Here is a 23,395-nt window from a genome sequence, read left to right as displayed (position 1 = left end):
TGAAGCAACTGTGTTAACGACAGCAGCTGTGCCCTGCTGCAGGTACCACCCCTTACTACGCCGCAGGTAAGACGTTACAGCTGGTTTGTGTAGTATTTAACACAAGGCAAGGCATGTTTCACCCTCCTTGGTGTCTTCTTGAACGATGGGGCTGTTGCCTGGTGTCTTTTTTGTTGGCATTGGCGACACCTAGTGGTCAACAGCAGGTATTACACTTTTTTTTTTTTTTTTTTTTTTTTTTTTCTCCAGCAGGGGGACAAAATGGAAGAGCTTATATCCTAACATAGCTAGTGCATGACCCGGGTATGAACCGCAGGAGAGTTGGAGCGAGTCAATAAAAAGCTATTTCCCTCATGAGCATGATGAAATGAAATATTAGATTAACATTAGAGGCGAACATTAAAGAGCATAATGGCACCGAGGGGTTTTAAATGCTGATGCAGTTGCAATTCTCTACTCTCAGCTGTCGATAAAAGGCACATAAATAAATACTTAGGCTATAATTGTAAATGCAGTGCAAAGAAAGACTTTATTGAAACAAATAATGTAAAACAACTCTTAATGGTTCATTACCTAATTGCTTCATTTTCTCCTTATGGCAACTTACAGCATATCAACGACTCTTTCATAGAAAAAATATGTTTAAGAACTTAATCTACAATTACATAGAAAAGATATCAGTGGAAATGTTAAGGCACTTGATCACCAGAGAAGGCCACATATAGAAATGTTTCACTCATTTGGTTCTTTAGTTAGCAAGACATATTGACGCACAAAACACACAAAAGAACATTTGACACATGGCAGTAAAGTCTGAAATGGAGATGGAGGTAAGGCAGACCAAAAATCATACTTCAACCTAAGGAACAGACAGAAGAAGAAAAAAAATGAAATTTGGTCCCATGAGTTCAAGAAGTGCTCCTTAAATTATATATGTAAATGATCAGGGATTTGAGATGCATAAATTAATAACATTTAACTGTTGACATAAACAGACAAAAACAGGGAAACACAGAATTCTGGCATTGGGGATAAAAAAAGAAAACACAAGAAACTGAAACACTGCATAACCAGAAGGTGGCAGCATAGATTATTAGCAAGCTACACTGCAGTTTTATTCAATCCTATCATGGAAAAACACAGTACTAAAGGGCCTGTTTCTAGAAGTGTGAAACTTTACACCATCCTTTGACTTTGGTTTACTTGACACTGAGAATGTGAGTGATGACCATGATGGGGTGACGCTGAGCTAAAACGGACCTACCAAATATGGAAATAAACATGTTGATCCACGAAGGGTGCAGTGCAACCATCACAACAAAAGTAGCATGAAATGTGGATGAAACTTGAATTCTTGAGGTTGAATCCAAGAGGTTAAAATGTTCTGACATTTGTTTGAATACGTCTTGGTACTGTGAATCTGGGGTTCGGACATGTAAATGTAAGAGCCTTGTTTAATCCAAAAAGGAGAGAAAATTGATGAGGTTATTTTTTTTTAAAAACAATATCATACATAAATCATCCACATCCATAATATCACTTTGCAACTAGAATAAATAAAGCCAGCATTGGAGAAGCATTTCCTTTGTCAGTCAGCTTACACGGTGTTTAGCTGGCTGGTTTCACAGACCTTAAGAAGAAATACAGTAAATCCACCATCCAAATTTTCCTTCACCAGGATGGAGGATTATGTTTATATGACTCCTCTGATCAGAGCAGGACTCTGTTTTTTCCTCTGCTCGTGTTTAGTTGAGCAGAAATGCACTGTCCAGCTTTGTGCATAACTTAGCTTGTTTGAGAGGTTATTGTTGTTGGTCTCTGTCGTATGCTCCAATCATTTCTCCAAAAACAAACACAAAAAAAGGCACAAAAGTGACAGTTTCTTGACAAAGTCACATTACAGCTGACAACGATATGTCATTTTCCCAGGGGAAAAAAAGGCTTTTAAAGTTGTGGGTCTTCTTTTATTGCTGCATCTCTCCTTCCTTAAAGGTTTTGGTCTCATTTGGAACCTGAATTTGTTTCTGTTTCAGCATGAACATCTGGATCTCACCACTCCCCACCTGAGACAGCTTCACTCGTCATCATATAAACTGAGGTCCAGTGTTACTGTGTTTACTTTGAATAGCATGGGTGGAGAAGCATTGGACTGGCTGGGGAAAAAAAAAATAGCCCATGCATTTCTCTATTCCTAACCATCCGGAACAAAATGCTAGGTCTCCTCATCCCATAGACACAGCTGTTTTTGGGGAACATAGTAGGTGAAATGGTAGCCCTTGCTGCAGCTCTTTATGCCACACTTGTATGTAGAGCCTTTGCCTGTGGTGTCCCTACTGCGACAGTACTTTAGCAGGCACGGGTACCACTCCAGACGTAGGCTGTATGTGCAGAGACAGGGCTGCCACAAGTCTTTTGTTGAGTGACAGGCCTGAAAACTGGGCACTTCTGTTGTTTGCGGCAGGACCTCAAAAATGGAGCCGTCCACTCCTATAACACAGGGAGGACAGGGAGAGGGGCATTATTGTCAAGAGCATGTGGTATTAAAAACAAAAGCATGCTATTACACACTTGTGTGAATCATTCTCTTTCTAATTTCACTCAATTAAATACCATATTGAACTGGAGAGAGCGAACAAAGTGGCTAAAAAGGGGAGCGATGGGGCAGTAAAATGGGGGCTTTGTTATGCAAAGGAGGTGCTACTGTGATTGCCTCTGCAGATAACGGCGCAGAGCTAGTTTAATGCAAAAGAGTGCCCGGTGAACCGTGACGATCAACATTGTTTCCTGTTTAACAGTGCTGTCAGTGCACAATAGTGCTGTCATATGGATTCTCCTCAGCCTGGACAATTTGGACTTCATTGCTACTGAGATACTGGTTCCCACTGTAAAGGCCTTTAAAAAAAAAAGTTAAATAAGTCTTTAATAACATGTTTTCAATTTGGGAAACAGGACAGTACAGTATCTCAGACTGTTAGGAGAAATGTTCTACTCTACTCTTTCAAGGCTGAAGTGAGGAATGTTCAGGGAAAATTGAACATGGTAAATATAGATAGTAAGAACAGTAACTTATTCTTATCGCCAAAAGGGAAGAGATAATGTATGGGTTCATATCATTAAAATGGAGTGGGAAGAGGTGTTTAGGAGATAGAAACAGGGAAGGCAGGGAGTGTTGGGGAGATAACGCACATCAGAACAGAGACAATACAAGTTTAGAGACAATCAGGAGGGACGGGAGAGAAGTAAAGCGATAGGAGGACGCCGGCCAGATATTTACACAATGTATCCCCAGTTTGATAAACAAAGATAAGATGACCGCTGACCTTTGTCCAGCCAGTGTTTGACGTCCGACTCCCTGGTGTAGACGGCCTCTCTGGCCTCGCTGCACATGTTGTGGATATGGGAGCTGAGCTGCAAGGCCCGACTTAAGTTGACGGCCACGCTCATCGTCAGCTGCTCCAGTCCTCTCCGCTCCTCCGCCAAACGAATGGCCTGGGGATTTTTCTAAACGGAGAACACAAATAATCAGTGTTAAAAACCACGAGGTGCTCCGAGCTGTGTTCGTTTTTTTCGGAGCTGTAAACACTCACAATTAAACAGAGGCCATGTCATACCTGTCTGAGGCGAGCCATCGACTCACTCGGGATGATCTCATTGCGGCTGAGGCGAGAGATGAAGCACAGGGCCTGGTACTGGTTCTGCCCTCTTTCCAGCTCGCCCAGGATCAGCGCTCGAAATATCTTCACATCCTGCAAGACACAAGGGGATGAGAGATGACCGGCTGAACGGATAAACAGACGATTCCCAGAAAACGTTGATGTGGTGCATGAGGCGAGGTTATAATAACTTAATGTTTATATGTGCAGGCTCATACGGAGCAGAACAAATACTCTTTCCATTTCGGTACTTAATGTAGCACTTTTCCAGACACTCCAAGTAATTCAATATGTGGAGTTCAAAGATGTTCAAACAGCTGTCTGCCAAAAGTAAAGAGGGGTTTATGTTGACTACATAGTCTCATCTGACAGTTTGTTGATACTTTTTATTGTCTCTAAGCCTGTGTAATGTTGCTCCAGTCATGCTCTGGTTATTTTTGCTGTCAAATTAAAGCTGCAGGGTCTTTTTTTCCCCCAAACTTATCAGAGATTCTCGAACAGTGAAGCATTTTACCATGCTGGTTTATGTGGAACTGCAGAAGTAGAAAAAAATGGTGATAGCGGAGAATTAGCACAAAAAAAAACTTGTTGCTGTTGGCAAGTGCGTGAGAGATCTGGCGCCAAACCCAAGGCCATAAAGAGTTCTGTGAGAGGGCATGCAAAGCATGATGGGAAGCTCCAGCAGTAGGGAGTGCAGAGCGGCAGACCTGTCTCCCTATTCATCAGACACCCTCCCCCCTCCTTGGCTTCGGCTTCAAGACAGACACACAGTCCCAAACACCCCTCCTCCGCTTTTCACACACCCCTCTGAAGTAAACAGGCCGAAGAAGAAGAGTAGCAGTTTGAAGGCTTTCACTCTGTGAGCAGGAGGGACCGGAGGACAGATAAACTACCCACTGATAACCCCATTGAGTCCTCCTTAATCTCTGGTCCCACTTCCTGTATGCAAACAGACAGCAATACAACCCTTCTCAAAGGTGTTAGTGCTCTGTGGGTCTTTGTAGACTACTTTGCATGATCATTGGTTTCATAAGAACCACTTTTGTCTGTAAAAAGGGTTTCTGGCAGGCATACAGTACAAGCAGTGGTATTACACAAGACAATCATGCGATACTATTTGACCTTTGGAAGGCAAATTACTGAGCAAATATTGATTCACAGGGTTTATGTGATATTAACCCCAGATTTTTCACATCTGAGCTGCTCACAGTGTGGACTTGGGGACTGTAGAAACAAAGAAAGTCAAAATAAAATGTTCTCATACTGTGATAATTGCCTAGGCCTTATTATTATTATTTTTATTTTTTAGAGAAAGTCTGAATGATTAAAGAGAATGTCAAGACTGGAGGAGGCATGGATTTATCACACTGAACAGAGTGAGATGTAAAAATGACGGGGTAAAATCCAGATGGAGAGACGGGCAACAGTGCCATTTCCCCTCAAGTGTGGGGAGACGCAGAGGCCACGATTCACAGACCTCCCATATTGCAGACACATGGCGCTACACTAGGACACTGTGTGTGTACGTGTGTGTGTGTGTGTGTGTGTGTGTGTGTGTGTACGTGTAAGTAGGCAGAGAGAGAGAGAAAGAAGGGGGAAGGCATTCGCGTCAGCCACAAGGATCTGCCCCAGGGCCCTCTGGGTAATTATAGAGAAGCAGCAACCCTGCCTTTTTGGAACTTAGTTAATGCCAAAGTGTGGACGCTGAGATCTCCTCCTCCTCTTGTGTCATTATGTCTCCAGATTAATGATTGTCTACTTCTGCTGCCCTGTATTTGAATTTAGGCCAAAAGGGCAACGTGGGGTCACCAGTGTTCGCCACCATGGCAACGTCTTCTGATGCAACTCATATTTTTTAGGATACGGTGCCGACTAATTTGCATTCTTGCAGAAATTTAGATGATAAAATCAAAACTACTATGTTTGCATGCTGAGTATGAAGCTTCTACAGCCAGCGGGCGATTAGCTTATCGCTTATCATGAGGAGTGGGAAGAGGCGGAACAAGCTAGCTTGGCAACAAACTCCGTCCAACCCAATCTTACAATCTTAAAAGTTTAATGATTAACATAATATACATTGTATTTGATTCACAGAAATAAAATGTTAAGGGACAATTTGTCATCATATGAAGGCTTGCATCTTGGGCAGGTGCAGGAACGTTCAGGAAACCCTGTCAAATAACTGCTCTCTGCCTAGAAATTAACATAAGGTATAATAGCTTAGCTTACACCCCAGAAAAAAACACTATTATTATTATTATTATTATTATTACAATTTGATTGTTTGCAAGTGAAAAGATGACATAGAATATGCTAATAGATGGGGTGGGGGGGTCTTGGTAGGCTACCTGTTGCCCCCTGTTGCTCTCCATGTTCAGATAAACTAAACTAAGCTAAGCTAAACTAATCAACTGCTGACAGTACCTTTATTTTTTGGTGTACAGACATTAGAGCAAGTATCAATTTATTATTTTATTCATACTGGTAATGAGTAGAGGACACTGCAAAATTGTCCTCAAAAGATTACAGTTAATTGTGACCTTCAAATGGCAATAATAAACCAGCCTGCCATTTAGGTGCGGCTGAGATAATAATCAGCGTGGCTTCTACCAGCAAATAGAATAATAACAATGACATCATCTCCCCATCACCATCCAGACAGAAGCTGTTGGATTCAACTGTTTGTTTGGACAAGACTCGACTCACTTCTGCCTGCCTGAAAACCGGCACTGGCACATTCACATGCTCACACTGACTCTTCTGTGCAGGCACACTCAAAGTACGATTAAAAAAAAAAAAGAGGGCGGCAAGAGAGTAAAATGTGCAGCGGTATGATGAAAGGAGCGTTTACACCTGTTGTTATGATGACAGGTAGTATCCAAACACCAGGGGAGAGTGAGCTGTGAAAATGACTGATCAAACAACAGCTTGGTCTTTTTTAAAAGTCAGATTTATGTTGCACAAATACCCCCAGATTACCAAACAGACGATAAAGTTAATACTGGTGATGCATCCAAATACCGAAACACTAATGCAACTTTAGGACCATTCAGGCAAGTGGACCTGCCAGAGCTTGAAAAAGAGGAGTGAGGCAACTTCTACAAAACTTCTCCTGAAAGAAGTGCAGCCTATATCAGGAAAATGAGTCACTCCCCTAAAACTTGCATTTCCAGAAGCCTACACAAAATTAAAGGTCTCCAGACCAACATTTAGAGAAAATAACCATGTATGGACATTAAGAATTAAAAGATTGACATTTCCACATCATGAAAAAAGAGGGGTAATACCATAATCAAAGGACAGTGCAGCCTTGAGTTTTTCCCCACCAGAGCAGTGTAAATGTCAGCATGGCTATAAATAATCCACACAAGTACAGATTCCTCAGCATCGCTCCCTGACACCCGGGACTTAGTCCATTTGCAGACAAACTACCTCTGGCCAAGGGCCAAACACATGTCTGTATTCATGCAGCTTGACTAGTGGGTCATACTAAGACCTGTTAAACAGGAGAGTGGTGGGGGGCTGTGGTGGCGGGCAACCTTTGGTGGGCCAGATTATTTAAGAGGTGCACAAAAGCCTATTCAGACACTCAAAGGGTGCCATTTACAGTGAACATTCTCCGTCACTGTAGTCGTAACCCACCTTGCCAAAGACTCTCTTCGCAGAGCGTGTACCTGGTTTACTGGCTCTGAAAACCAGAGCTGTCTCAAGTCCTGTAGTGAATGAAGAACATGGATATTTTCTGCAAGGGCTCTATAGCTTTTAAAAGCCATTCAAATACCACAGCGAAGTAGCGCAAGACATATAAATCTCACTTTGGATGTCATACTAACTGCGCCAAATCACGCTTGCATGCATGAATGGATGGACTTCAAAACCCACAAAAGTGCACGCGCACACACACACACGCACAGACCCGCACACAAACACAATCAGTGTGCCAGTAGCTATCCCCTGTGCAGTCGTTTCTTCCTGTTTTCCAATCCCCTCTAAGACCCCCTGTCTGTTGATAAGGCTGATGGCTGGCTGGCTCGGGAGGACCGCTGGTGAGCCACGCTCTCTGATGAGTCATTTGGGATCACTGTGGGTTTGTGTGGGTTCTGAGCCTGAAATTTAGAAGAAAAAAAAATCTGACCAACAACTAGATTTTCTTTTTTTTCTTTTAAGGCAGTGGGTAATAATCCTGCATTGTGACATAAATCTAACATAAAAGCTCCTAAAGTCAGCAATGTACAGCCTTCCAGTTGAGACATGTGGCTTCTATTTGTACACACATAGGTGATGAGACACTGTATTGACTTTTTTTTTTTTTACTTTTAGACCCCCAACTTGCCTAAATGGCCCTTTTTCAGTTTATAAAAACAACATGTGGATCAACCATGTTTGGTGATGGGGAGGATATTTGCCTTGGTGCATGAGTGGAGCCCGGTCAAAAAAGCACAGGTGTAGGCAGGGATTAAAGATCATGTTGGGAGACGGAGCGAGAAAGGGGGAGACGGACTCACACAGACAAAAGGAGTGGGAGAAAAGCTGCGGCGCTAAGAAATGCTTGAGTTGAAACTAATTACAGAGGCTCCAAAGGCAGGAATGTGGAGTCACATTCGTGGGCTGGTCACACCTGGCTGTCCAAAGAGTGAACCAATTAGTAAACAGTGGCAGTGAATGGACAATAAAAACACTAGGGGCTACAGAAAGGAAACAGGTTCCCTTTGGCTATTTTCTTGACAACAATGAAAAGGTAACGTACATTCCCTCCCGCTGGAGTTTACACACTTACGTTTTTAACATTAACTCAGAAATGCAGCTGTTAAAAAACGGCACCAACGGCTCCTCATTTATACTTTAAAGGGCTTCGAAACCTGTGCAAAATATGTGCAGGCCACAATGAGGGAACTATTCGCTCACACAGAGCCTGGATACAATTATCCAGACACCCAAAACTGTTTATGGAGACTTTGCATTCAGGAAATGAGAGGGAGACAAACAGTGAGTGCTAACAGGGAAGGAAATGAGGCAGATAGATAAAGCATAAACAATAGAGACAGCTACAGCCCTATTCAGCCTCTAGCCGTTGTCCTGCAGCTTTCATATCCTGTAGCAGGACATGTACCAAACAGCTATTTTATGGGAAGGCATTGAAAAAATGATGTAATAATTCATTACTGTATGATTATTCTAAAAACTGTTTTGTAACTGGTGTTGTAATAAATCCCCAGGTGTTTTTTTTTTTTTTTTTTTTAACTTTTGCAAGAGAACTGAGGGAATTGTTGCTAGTGCCACATTGTGATATATAATAAAATAAATTACTTTGAATGTAACCAGGCATGAGCGAACAAAAGGGACACAGCCACGAATTTGACAAAAGGCCATTTCAGGACACCGTGTGGAGAACAGACAAGCTTTGGCAGAGTGAACCATTTGTTAGCTCTTCTGTTGCCAACTATCTTTAAACATCTGAGGTAGATAAAACATGACAACTATGCACAACACAAGCCAAAACTACAGCCTCTTTGTCCATCAAAGAGACAGCAGGTTGTTACTGCAGCGCCACGCACCCCGCCCCAACCCACTGTCCCCGATCGGTGGGAAAAAAAAAAAAAAAAAATCAGAAAGGGTGGATGATAACTGACTCTTCTCTCCCTGCACTTCTATGGGAATGGAAAAGCTTTTTCTTTATCAGCAGCATTACAGATGAACATCTGTCCTGCTGGTGGGTGGGAGGTTGGGTGGGGTGGGGGGGGGGGGGTAAAGGATAAAGACATCAACAGGGGCAGAGGGGCCATGAGAGGCCAAAGGGGGCCCATGTGGGGCCTTGGAGGGCCACAGAAGAAGCTTTTTCTTCTTTTTTTTCCTGAGATTCAGAGTCAACAGGGAACAAAGGGTGGCCAGGAGAAAGACTTAAGTGGGCTCATCCGTGGAAACGTCCACGGCCTGCACACACTGCATTGAAAGATGCAGAGGGAGTGGAAACAGAGACAACGTTACATGAGAACCTACAGAAATCTGCAATAACTACAAATAAATGAATGTTCATTTATATTCCAGGTGATATGACAAGACAATTAAAGGGACAACGAGGAGTTTCTATTTGGTTATAAAAAAAAGTCTCACGTTAATGTGGATGAATCTACGTTACCCACACTTGTTAATGGGCCCATTTTCCATAAATATATCGTTTTGTCTCTATCATTATTTTGTTATTATTAGTGGTGGCGGAAATGCTGGTCGAGCCGACCAGCGTTTCTTTACTTTCGGTTTTGTGGCGAGTCATGAGAATAACGCCGCCGAATCGCCGTTTATGGTCGGAACTACGACGGTATGTATGTATAAAACACTTCGCTTTTCCAAAACTCCTCGTTGTCCCTTTAAAGTGATAGTTCAACATTTTTGGATCCCTATAGTTTTAGGAGTAGGTTTGTTACCTTTAATTGCTCAGAGCTATGCTACGGAGGCTCATGGAATTTCTTGGTTTCCCTCATCAAACTCATCAAATACGCAATCCAACTACTCCAAAACGCTCTTGTGGACAAGTTGTGACCTGTACATTCACTACGCTATGAGATAATAACAGAACGTTACGAGACGGAGTCGTTTTTGAGGTAAATTCATGCAAAACCCCTGATGCACATTCCTCTCAGGGGCAGTTTTTCGGGAAACCAGTCCCTGCATTTGCCTCAAAAACAACTCTGTCTCGTAACGTTCTGTTATTATCTCATAGCGTGGTGAATGTGCAGGTCACAACTTGTCCACGAGAGCGTTTTGGAGTTGTTATATTGTGTATTTGATGAGTTTGATGAGGGAAACCAAGAAAATTCCATGAGCCTCCGTAGCGTAGCTCTGAGCAGCTCACGGCTCTGCTCCGCCGTTCTAAAAATAGCTTGCACCGACAATTAAAGGTTAACAAACCTACTCCTAAGACTTTATGGATTATGGCAATGGGCCAATTTGCCAAAATGTTGAACTATCCCTTTAAGCTCAAGCAGTGATTACTTTCTTGAGCAGTGCAGTCCCTCTGAATTGCAATCATGTTTAGGTTTCGCAACGCACTGACTTATCTGAGGAGTTTCTCCCTCCCACACGGAAAAGCGCCACAGCTTAATGAGGGGAAATGAGTAGGAGTGCAGGTCTTCTGTGGTGCTGGTCAATGTAAACAGCAGCTTGAATATCACAGGGTTTGTTGTGGTCAAGGAGGAGGAACTGAATGAGTTGTTTCACTCACTCTGGGAAAAGTTTATCACATGCATTGTTTCACTGACTGGTGACTCGCTGATGACTCACAGTGAACTTTCCTCATGGTAGAGAATAAGACTCATGTGCCTCTAAGCAGTAGGCCTATGTGAAATTGACAACATTTCCTGGTGACACTTCTCTGTAAAAAAGACTTTACAAGTTTGTGCAAGTGACAGCGTGGGATGGTGTTTCAGGTTTGAGTGAGAAACGAGGTGTGGCAACAACAAAAAAAAGGGCACAAAACATTCGAACTGCAACGACTTGTAACTGATGTACAGTACCTGCAATTAGGGGAAAACAAAACTGACGGTTGCTTCGTTTGGCAAACGTTAGTATTTCCCACCAAAAGAAACGAACATTCCCACGCAGGAGAGATTGCCTAATGTCTAAGATAGGCTACGCTCCAAATCCATTTCAACAACCTTCATGAATGATGCAGTGTGTGAAGGCTAATGGTCACCTGACAAAATGGGTCACAGATACTGTGTATCCCAATGGGAGGGCAACACAGACGAGCTAACCAACCTGCCTCCCCGCCCCCGCCATTCACTCTGCTTTTGACATAGCGCACGAGGGTGTGTGAAGAATCTCTCGATTCATTCTTACAGCGAGCTTACTGTTGGGCGTATCCATAAAGCCTCTGTACTTTGAAGACAATCAGAATATACACTAGGGTGAACTGACCTGCGGGCAACACAGCCCCAGGCTGAAACACAATCCTGCTTATAAGGCAGAAACAACATGAGAATGAATTAAAAACTTTCAAAAAAAAATCTCATTCACACGATAGTGATACAAAACTCAAGCCAATTTAACATGACAATGTGAGTGTCAAGTGACTTCCCAACATCTGTTGCTCCCTTGACCTATCTGCACAGCATGGGCTCATGCCATGTCTGCGCTGATGCAGACATATTAACATCTTTCCTTAACGGTGGATAACTTTGAAAATAGTGAACAGTTATGTGATCATGTGATTAAAAACCTATTGGCTTGAATGTGTAAAAGCTTTTCCACTGTTCTGGCATGTGTGGGGGACAGCAGACTACTTGAAAATGATCTGAAAACACTAGTGTGGGAGGAAAGCTTTTTCGTATTTTACAGCCTTTTTCAAATTATTCCGCACAAGATGTTGAATAAATCAAAACAGACAGGAAAAAGGTTTAAAAAATGCTCTCAGATGTTGTATTACAAAAGCCAGTGTGCATGTAACTGTAGATGTAGAACGGCCTTCTGTGGTGTGGTGTGGTCCAAACTGTCTGAGTAACCACAAAGACTAATAGTTAGTATTGTATATGTGTTGTTTCGACTCGTGTAAATTTAAACATTATTTAAATTCACTGTTTTACAGTAGTTGTAGTTGTATTTGACTTTTACCACACTGCCACTCAGGAAGCTTTCAGTTAATGTTTCAACCTTAAGTCAAACAAGGTCAGTGTGACATTAGAATGGATATGTGGATGAAATGGGTTTTTCTTTTCTACCCTGGGACTGTGCTAAATGTCCCCAGTTATCAGCAGCATGTTACCTTCCAAACAAAAACAGCTGACAAGATCACGGACCAGAGGATTAAGACCAGATCAGTGAAAAGAAAAAAAATCAAGTGAAACCTCAGGCATAACAGACAACTGCTAAGCTGTTCAAGTAATGAAGTAACTGCAACTGAGACTCTGGTGCATTTGATGACATCCAGCCACCGTTCAGATGTATGTGATGAATTTAATGCTACATAAATTGCATCACATGTAGTGGCATGCAGTGTGATGTGTTTAAACACTGTCCTGAATCTGAATGATTAGAGTCAGTGCCACGGTACCTGGTTTGAATCCCTGTGTACAGACATATCATGGCCGTAGCCAGTTAAATTTCTGTGAGAAAAAAATAGAAGAAGCCACAGGGCATAAATAGCATGATAAACATATCGGTCAGCTTTTATTTTGAAACGACACGCGGGAAATTGATGTATCGGCGGAACGCAGAAAACTGAAGTTGAGATGACAGGTGCCTTGGTTAAAACGTGTGTGTGTGTGTGTGTGTGTGTGCATGATGTTAAAAGGCTGAAAACCACAGGACAAGTCTGTCCTGTTAGTCAGCGGTGTAAGGCTCAATCAGCCTCCTTTCATGATAAAAAGTCTAAGTCTACTTTATATAATTGTGGGTCATTTTGATGTCATTATGTATAGCTAGAGGGGTCCAAAGTGATGCATTGTTAAATCATGTGTGATTGTATTTTATTTGAGTCTTGTGTGATGTGCAACTGAGCTGTTGTGTGCTGCCGTCTTAGCCAGGTCACTCTTGGAAAAGAAGTTTTTTTTTTACCTGGTTAAATAAAGGATATTGATTGATTGATTGATCATGAACTAACTGTGATAATTAATGTTTTTTGCATGGGGTGAAAGAAATTCAAGAACAGATGAAAAAACTAATAATTGACACCTACTGTACCGGTCTGAAAAGTGTTACAAAGACATTTCTAAAGCTTTGGGACGCCAGTGAACCACGGTGAGAGGCGCCTTTATCCACTAAAGGAGAACACTAAGCTTAGAAACAGTGGTGAAAACCTTCCCTAGATGGCTGCCATACAATAAAATAAAATAAAAAAATTAACTTAATTGTGACAAATCTGCAAGAAAGTAAGACATCCGGAAGAGGGCAAATACTTTTTCACTGCACTGTATTTAATGGAGAGGGAACAAATACCTGATGGCTGAAAAAGGCTGAAAACCACAGGACAAGTCTGTCCTGCTGGTCAGCGGTGTAAGGCTCAATCAGCCTCCTTTCATAATAAAAAGTCTAAGTCTACTTTATATAATTCTGGGTCATTTTGATGTAATTATGTATAGCTAGAGGGGTCCAAAGTGAGGAAAATTTCCTCTTTTTTTTTTTTTTTTTCCAGCGCCGTTGTTACAGGTGATGCACATCTATGTCCGTGTAGGTTACATTTATTGTCTGATCTTCCTTCATGGGGGCTGCTGCACATACTGTCAGTCCTCCTGTGTAACTTTTTGCTGCGAAATATGACTGAAGGCACGTGAACTCTGCACGTGTCGACACGCCCCCATGAGTTGACGACATAAGGACCTAATAAAATAAATAAATAACCGAAGTTCTTGTTATCGGTTAACGGTTAAACGGTTAATCATGTGCATCCCTAGTTGTGAGCTTTCAAACTATGTGGGTTTGATTGAACATCTTTGATGTTTAAATATTGCCGCTTAATATATTGCTTTACTCCTCTTTTTATTTTGTATACCATTTTTACTGTAGGACAGGCTAGGACACCGTTTGTTTACTGTGGTCACTTCCGTCCCTCCCACACACCGCGCTGATTCGCTTAGGGCACCGCCAATCAGAATCGCCATAGCTAGCAAACAGCCAATCAGAGTACCCGACGAGTCTACTCTCCCGACGGCCGACGAGTCCCGACTGAGCATGTTCAATCGGCCCCGACGAGACCCGACAAGACCCGACACTCCCCGACGGAGAGGAACACACCAAACAGACGAGCTCCCAACGCCGTCCGACGAGGCCCGACGCCCGACTGTCGGGCCGGTGTGTCCCTGGCTTAAGCCCCCCCCCTGTAAGTACAGGTACTTGCTAACTACTAGCTAGAGGGGTCTAAAGTGATGCATAGTTTTTTGTCAATAAAAAAACATGTTCACATACACCCCCCCCTCTGGACTTCACCAATTTGAAAACCCTGGCTACGGCCCTGCTCCCTATCCATGTGTGCCCCCTCTCTGTTCGCTGCCCAATCAAAACAAAAAAGTAAAAACTAGTACTGAAATAGTATCCCTTTTGGTTTTGGGGATGTTGGAGAGGTTATGAGTGTAGCCATGTAGGGCTGTCACAATCATGAAATTTAGACGATTAATTGCCATACGAATAATTGTAATTAACAATTTAATGTTTCTTTAGTGTTTCTGATCATTTTATGCCATTATTATAGTATAAGCCTAAACATAGTTTAATAATAGACCATACACCTAAGATGAAGAGCCACTTATTGGCTTTGCAGCTAAATCCGTGATGCTAATGTAAATAGATCCTCATCACAATGTGATTGTCAAATATTGGAAATTAAGCACCTCCAGATAAACAGTTTGTGGCTCCACTCATGTGCCATAGCAGAATAATCATCACCATTAAAAGAGGACCAGTCAAACCTCAAACGGTGGAAAACAAGGAGGGAATAGTGATGAAATATGTCATTTCTGTTAGTTTCATCCAGCTGTTCTATATAGATGAAGGGAAACCATTTTAATGATTATACACAAAATAATTGCAGTCAGCTCAAATAAATGCGATCAGGCGATTATGTAATAATTATGACAGGCCTAGCTCTGTGAGGTTTATTTTAGTAGTTAAGTGGTCCTCTTCTCTGAAAACATTTGAGAAGTGCTTTTGCGGAAGGATGTAGATAACTGGATCCTAAAAATGAAACCTTCCTCAGCTGCTAAATGGGCAGAGAGGCCTGTGAGGCCACTTACATTCCTGCATTGATCAAACCCACTAGTTAGACATGAAAGCAATACACACAGAGTACAAACTGATTAGCCTCTCCGACAGAGTTTTAACATCTGGAAAGAGCCAGAACTGCCTCTCAGATATGTGAGACATTTCCCTTGGATTAATCTCCAAGAAGTGGTTTGTGTTCAAGCTCAAGGTCTCAGACTGTGCGAGACTGTAAATCGCTGCAGCGGTTGCTGAAGGAAAAAAGAAAAAGAAAAGAAAAAAAGCAGCTCTGCATTGAATCTGCGACTTACAAATGACTTCAGGGGAACTGTCATTTCTAGGCTACAACAACACATCTGTGCTCCGATTTGTCTTGGGTTGCAAAACTGTACATTGACGTTGCGCATGTGGTCAGGATATGACCCGAATACTGACAGATCACTGCAATTTGACATAATTGGGAGTAGATCCGGCTGTGAATACTTGACTGTGAGATAAGAAGGGAATGATGAAGGCACTCGGCTACACAGGGAAGACTTCTGAGAAACTTCAGCCAGCTACAAAAACACTCTAATACTGGATGATTCCCTCTCTCCCACGATGCCCTTCTTTTCATAAAAACGATCAGATTTCTGACGTTCAAAGGTTTGAAACTTAACTGACAGTCCCGTCCGACATGTAGACATTTATTCAACATGACAAAGAGGTGTCATGACCAAGCTCAACCCACATCATCTTTTCCACATGTCCACATGCCTTCGGAGCGAACGTAACCCCCGCTGAAATCACAACACGGCTGATTTTCACAGTGATTCATTGCTTGGATAAGGTTGACTAAACTTCCTACTCACATCCAGCAGACCACTCCACCAGTGTCTAATGGTTTTAACATTTAGCATCACATCTCTGCCACGTATTCACAATAGCAAGCAGAGAGAGAGCGAGGAGCCAGCAGCAGGCCTGGGGATTATTTTTGTAAAGAGCTTCCAAATGAAGTTCATGAGACTTTCAGATTCGACTTCACCGGGAAACGCCCACTCACTGATAAGTAGCACGAACACACCTTCCGAGGAGGGTGTGTATACCCGTAAAGAGCCTAACCACCTTTAGCTGTGTAGTTCATTATACCTCTCCGGTGTTTAACAGCCCTGTTAAAACACTCTTCTTCCCACATGCGTTCATCTGGACTGTATATCCATGGCAGCTGGAAGTGACAGCTCATCCAACTTTCCATAAATCTTGGAGATACTGCACAAGAGCTGAATAAAAAACACATGTAGGAGAGATGAGGTAGGGGGCTGCAGGAAGGAGAGAATGGGAGACCGAAAGAAGGGGGGAGAAAGAGACACAGAAAGAGGGGAAATTTGGGGCGGGGGGGGAATGGAGGGGCAAGGAGGCCGACCTACAACTGGAACAGATAAATCAGGCAGCGGAAAAGTAAAGTGATCTAAGAGGTCCTGTTGGCTTTATCCGAGTAAACAAAACCATATGTGCATGTAAGTGTGTACGCACGGCAACGTGGGGGCGCCTTCCCCGCACATCCCAGGCCAACAAGCCGATTCTCCCCTCTGCTTTGCTGATCAGTGTATGTCTCTTTTCTGTTGGTGTGTCACCACCACCACCAGTGACTCTGAGGGGGGGGGGGGGGGGGGGTTGGGGACACTGCCTCCTCTCTTTCAACTCTAAATTAGCTGTTTTGGTTAGTGAAGCAGACGTGCAGATCAAAAAGGTCAGACATGCCCACTTAATCCTGGTAAATCTCCCCCTTCACATCTCGCAAGCCTGTCAGCTTCTGTGTGACAGCAACCATCACAGACACATGCCTTTGCTCTGTGCATCCCCCCCACCACCACCACCACCGCCACCCACCCTCCCTGTGTCCCTCCTTTACGCTCAGCAGTTGTAGTTTTCCTTCCAGTGACTGACATTTATGCGTCTCAGAGTAGTGATTGTTAAAAAATGAAACAGGGTCGTCTTTCTCCCCACCAAATTTTTTTTTGCAAATGCAGTGCCGGTCACTGGAGGGACACTCGATCGGCTTGTCTACTTTTAGAAGAATGCTAAATAAGGCTGCTGGAGATCGGCTCTACGCTGCTGGACCCTGTGAGCGGCGGAGGGCGGGTGGGGGGTGTGTTTTGAGGCTATTGGGGTCTGTGGGCATCCACATCTAAGGAGCAGCAGCTGTCTTGACCTCTGCAGGACTCACGCTGGGATGGGAAAAAAACGATGAATGGGACTCCAAGTTTGTGAGATATCAAATTCTGTCCTGGCAGGAACCAATTAAGTGAAAGTGAAACAGACTGTGGCCCGTCAGTGGTCCCTGAGACGCTCCAAGGCCCCCCCCCCCAAAGCAAACAAGGAACAAAGTAATTTGGGTTTTTATTAAATTGTAACAATGACTGGCACTGAGGGTGACTGATCTCATTGAAATAACTGTCTACTCACATCTTCATTAGTGCCAGTTTTGTATGAATGTGTTTATTTGATGTCCTTGTTTACCTTGGGGACCTGCTGCAGAACTGAACTGAACTGAACGGCCACTGATGGGACCCCAGACTTTATTTTGGAAAACCATGAAGTGGGCTCAGTTGCAACAAGTTCTAGTTCAGGCAAACTGTACAGTTACAGAGTAATTTGAGAGTTTCTACCAGCACCTTCCAGGTCTCATACCATATGTGTGTGTGTGTGTAAGTGTGTGTGTGGTGGGGGGGGGGGGGCGTCCCCTGAAGGCACCGCAGCGTTTAGTCAAAGCGGTAAACAGGACAGACCACCACCACCACCACCACCACCTCTTCTCACCTGTTTGAAGTCCGCCACAAAGGTGATGAGTGTCCCATCTCCCTGCTTGAACTCCAGCGATATCGAGTCTTTCTCACTGTCCGCCTCCAAAACCTCCTCGGTCACCAGTCCGTCAGAGAGCCGGACCCGGACCCGCAACTCCGAACCGAGTCCCGCAGCGACCACCAGCACCAGGGCGCAGAGACGGGTCAGCGTCCGAACAGAAGCCGCACGGACGCAACTCGCAAACATCCCCAAAGACGCAGAACTGAACCCGGCAGAGGAAAAACTCGTGGTGAAGTCCAAAGATCTGCGTTCATATCCCCCGTATAACTAGTTATCTCGGACTTGTCGTAAAGTCTTTCTTCTCCTTCATATTATTAAAAAAGCGTGGTGGTTTGTGGTTTGCGGGTCTCAGTCCCATATGGACCCTTGTTGTCCCTGCGCTTTCCGCAGTTATGGAAATCAAAGACGACAATCCAAGTCTTTAGTTTAAAAAAAAATCTCTGCTTTTCACTCCTGGGATCCTGGTTCACCTCCACTCAAACTCTCTCTCTCTTTCTCTTTCTCTCTCCGGTGATCAGATCATGCGCAATCCAGTTCTCCTCTCGTTACGTTGCGGCCAACAGTCCGGTGATCGCACGTTGCTTCTCATTCTGCTTTGTGTTGATATTCCCGTCTTCTTCTTTTTTTTTCTCTCTCTCTCTCCTCCTCTGCAATTCATGCAGCCCCGTCACTTCCTACCCGTCGGTATCCCACTGCTCCAAACTTTCTGTGGCGTGTGTGTATGTGTGTGTGTGTGTGTGTGAGAGAGTGCGGTGATGGCAGTAAACTCTTAAAGCCATACCACCCTCTGAAAACTCTGCCCATCCCCCTAAAGGCCTCATGTGATCCCCTGCACTCCGGCGAGTAGGCTGGGACTGATAATACCCCCCAACAATTATAACAAAGGTGTTGTAAGGATTTAAGTAAATCACAGCTCTGTGTGGATGTTGTTCTCACCGTGTAGGGATAAATAAAAGGCACTGGGTAAACTATAACCTGCAGCTGCTGGGGATCAAAAAGCAAACAGGCTGTTGCTTTAAAAAAGAAAATAAGAAAAATATCCACAACCAAAAACTATAACAGTTTTGAAAAAGCGGTTTCAAACTATGTATTAAGTCAGCTGGGTACTTTTATGAAACTCTTATAACTTGAAGATAAAATGATTTTAAAAGCCACATATTTAATGTAATAACTTTGGGATCTTATTAAAATAAGACTGGAAACGTTCTTATAATAAATCTTGGCATATCAAGTATTAGTGTGGCATATTCAGATCACTCAAGTGTGAAATTAATAATTTAATTGCTGCTGAAAGGAGCACTACAGTTTACCGCCAACCGCATCATGAGCGAAGCAACAAAAAAAAATAGTTCTATTAATTTGCAATATTCTTCTCTTCTTCGTCCATGACAAGCAGTTTGAAGAACAAAAGCTTTGTCTTTTTTGATCACACTGTTGTCGCTTATGCAGTTTGTCTAATGTAGACCTGTCTATCTGGTTCAGGGTTTGTTTGGCTGCACTTGCGATGCATCCATCAGGTAATTGCTACCTTTGAAAATAACATACGGTTGATTCACTGGCCCCAGCTGAAGGGGAAAAAATGCAGCCACTGTTTTATTCTCCTGATATATGTTATTTAATTTTATGATGTCCTCCAGGGAGAGCCTGAGGTGAGAGCTGCCAAACAGAGAAAAGCTGCCTATCTGAAGATCTCAGCAGAGCCACATTAAATGGTAGATTACCTCTTTGTGTGTGTGTGTGGTGGAAACAGGAAGGTGACATCCTCACTGCTGTAAACCACCTGAGCAAGTTGTGTGTGTGTTATCTCTTTTGCTTGACGCACTGCATTCTGGGTGGGCCAAGCACCCGGGGCTGGTGACCCCCCGAATGTGGCGGCACTTGAGTGCTGCTGCTGAGACCAAGAGGTGGTCGATTCAGTGAAGGGGAAAACAAACAGAGAGGCCATAAAAGCAGAGCAAACATTGTTAGCTGGGCCCATGCAAACCAAACTGGGCTCTGGACCCTGATAGACTGGAGGAGCGGAGGTCAGGCAAACACGCCTCTTTGTGATGGAGTTCAGTCCTCCAGTATTCTCCGGCTACATCTTCGTCAGAGCATTTTAAATAGCTGCATGCGGGCCAACCTTGGAAACAAGAGCGGGTCATGGGATGGGATGCATGTCCCCATCTATAAACCTAACAAAGTCAACAATTGTAAATCTAACCGCACGACTCATTTATATAATCAGGAGTGACAACAATTTTGGAGCTAAGTCTGAATTGTCATACTTTATCCATATACACTCAGCAGTCCAAAGTGCAGTGGCTCTCCGGGGACTGGTTGCATGCAGTCGCATTTCCATGAACAGTGAATGACAGACTGTGCAAAGCTGCTGCATGTGTACTGAGGGTGTTTATGATTAACTAGCAATTGGGGCTGTCCTGTAGTAATTACAGTCACAATGAGGAGTGTTCTGTCGAGCTGGTCAGTGCTTCACCTCATTGATCTGCCATAAAACAAACGAACAATGGACACAAAAGCAGATAGGAAACAACAGGGAGTACATTTCCTTGAAATCTGCTTCATTCTTTTACACCGTCATATACCGCTCAGGCATAGTGGAGTTAGAGTACTCTCTGGGAATGGAGCGAAGGTGTTTGCATTCCTAAAGGCAAAAACCTGTGAAATAGACACCGTATACGTCTTGTCTGGTCCGTCTCCAGTAGACTTCTCTGTGTGTTTGCTTTTTCATCTGAACAACACAGCTGTGAAAGTTTCCTTAGTTAAACACATGTAATATTGGCTTCACCCTTCTAGCTGTGAAAAATGAAAAGAGATGCACTGACTCTTGAGTGTTGATATGAAAGAATACATAAGGAATTGCAATTGAGTCTGCCCTTAACAGCTGAGGACAGTAATGAATATTATATAAGGCGAACAATGTGGGACGGTTGTGAAATAAGCCTCAACTGCTTCAAAGGCACAACTTTTTTTTACTGTTAGAAACTAGAAGTATTTCCACCCTTTGATGAGGGACAATTGTGCTTATTTGTGTGGTATTCGGCTTTGACTGCAGCCAGGGTGCTAATACTGCATTCCATACAGCATGTGTGCGTGTGTTTCTGTGTGTGCATAAGCGTGGACTTGCGCAAACTCTGACTTAAAACAGTTTGCGCTTGACAGGGGGGATTTGTGCCACCCAGATAGAGGTTTTCACCAAAACAGCAATTTTTTTTTTGCCTGTGATTTGAACAAAAGAGCAGACCAACTCTCCTGCACCTCATCAGGTTTGTCAAATTTGAAATAAATACAGTAGCATGGCTTAAGAGAGCGTATCCCCCACCAGCCGGAACACTTTGCTTTTATAGTTAGGGTTGTAAACTCCAGATAAAGAAAGGCAATATTTGCAGTGTGGGTTGATCGCCATCACATGCAGCCGCACAGTAAATACCCCTAATACTCCCTGAATGGCTGTGTAATATTTTCCTCCATAATGGTTTGCTTGAACAAAAATATTCAGGGGTAATCAGAAATCCTCCAAGACCAACAAGCTGATGGTGTTTCATCTCTACAGCACTGCAGAATGAGGACAGCCAGTTGGGCTCCGTGATTGATCTGTAGTTGATCTCTCCTCCAGAAGTGTGTATGTGTGTGTGTGTGTGTGTGTGTGTGTGTGCACGCGCACTGTTTGAGAATGTGAACAGTATTTATATAAGGATTGTAGGGGCTGAAATCAAGCTGCTTTCCAGTCCTCTGATGGTATTTTCATATCTTTGCACCCCCCTCTTTTTTTTTTTTTCTTCCCTCGGTTTAACTGTTTTGCCTACAGTGTGCTGGGGGAGCAGCCAGGCGCTTGGTGAGCTCCCCGCTGTAGGCTGACGGAGGATATCCCCTTACACATGTGGGGCTCTGGGGCCACAGCAACCCTCCTGGAACACAGGCTCACATGGAGGAGAAGAGAGTAAAGAGAGAAGAGAGGAGGAGGAGGAGGAGGAGGAAAGTTGGATGACAGAGGGCAGACAAATAGAGGTAAGGGGAGAGTAGCTAGCTTTCATACTGAAAAGCCAATGTGCTCTACACGAGGATTAAGTTGGGAAATAACAAGAAAGGAGGAAGAAACTATGACAGCAACAACGGAAGCAAATATGACAGTCATTTATACTGTACAACAAATATATACACAGACAGACTCACATGCACATTATTAAATTACAAATGATGTTTTACACATGACTGAAAGAAAACAGAGAGTAAGCTTTCAAAAAAAAAAGACATTAACAACTAGAGTTTGAATGCAACTCAATACATTTTCACAAATGTTAAAGTTTGTATTACTTCCTTTTCATGCTGGTTTATACATCATGTCACTACAGGTTTTATAGCAGCCTTACTTCCCAAACAGGAGCCTACACAAAACATTTCACATAGGTTGATAACTTGAAAACTATTTATTGATGCATTAATGCAATACAATGTAAAGTTATAGCACTCATCAGTTTGCTTCATACGGATCTGATAATAATAACATACAGTGAGTCCTATTTTCAAAGCAGGAGCCTACATGATGTGTACTACTGGATTTATGCTGGCATAATTAATTTCATAAGGTTTGAAATTAATTTACGTAATCACAAGTACACAAATATTTGGATACTGTTTAATGATTCACATTATTTCAATTTCCTCAAAGGCAGGGACACAATTTACAGGAAAAAAAACATGGTGAAATAACAGAGGAGGGATCCCTTAATCCCTACATCACACACCCCCTCCACAATGGGTATCCCATCCCACATAAGCACTTACACTTTGAAAGAATTCCATGGAAATTCCCATAAAGTTAATGACAGAGAGAAAGCGGGGGAGGGGAGAAAGAGCGGGAGAGATACAGGTTTCTTTTGAATTGTGAAAATAAATAAACATGTTTGGGCTCATAGCTCAGAGCATTAAACCTCACAGTGAGAATCTGTCCTGGCAGAGTCCCAGCAGGAGATGAAAGACAATCTCACTTTAAACACAGTTGTAGGAACATATCATTTATCTTTCCCTATTATGGCAGGTCAAAGCTGTTATGATCTAAGCTGAGGTGGAGCTACCTGTCTCCCTCTTGCTAGAAAATACATATAGTCTGAGCATCTACTGTATCGCATCAAGGGTTATTACAGAAGAGAGTCTATATGCTATGGTCTTGTGTGTACACATCAAACCAAGTTGGCCAACCCGAACCATTTTTA

At 43.1% G+C, this 23,395-nt stretch overlaps 1 protein-coding gene across 1 annotated transcript; it reads right to left on the bottom strand.

Moving 5' to 3' along the window:
* Positions 1 to 516: 516 nt before the first annotated feature.
* oafa (OAF homolog a) lies at positions 517 to 19,532 on the bottom strand. Its single transcript, XM_083985481.1, is given in 5 exon segments — positions 517 to 2,487; positions 3,321 to 3,501; positions 3,612 to 3,746; positions 18,138 to 18,421; positions 18,424 to 19,532. Coding segments are annotated over 5 exon segments (888 nt in total). The 5' UTR covers positions 18,437 to 19,532; the 3' UTR covers positions 517 to 2,212.
* Between the last annotated feature and the right edge of the window lie 3,863 nt (positions 19,533 to 23,395).

Source organism: Trachurus trachurus, assembly GCF_905171665.1.
Source record: "Trachurus trachurus genome assembly, chromosome: 13".
Lineage (NCBI taxonomy): Eukaryota > Metazoa > Chordata > Actinopteri > Carangiformes > Carangidae > Trachurus > Trachurus trachurus.
Note: the sequence above shows the minus strand (reverse complement) of the source record. Positions and strands in the feature narration are given on the sequence as shown.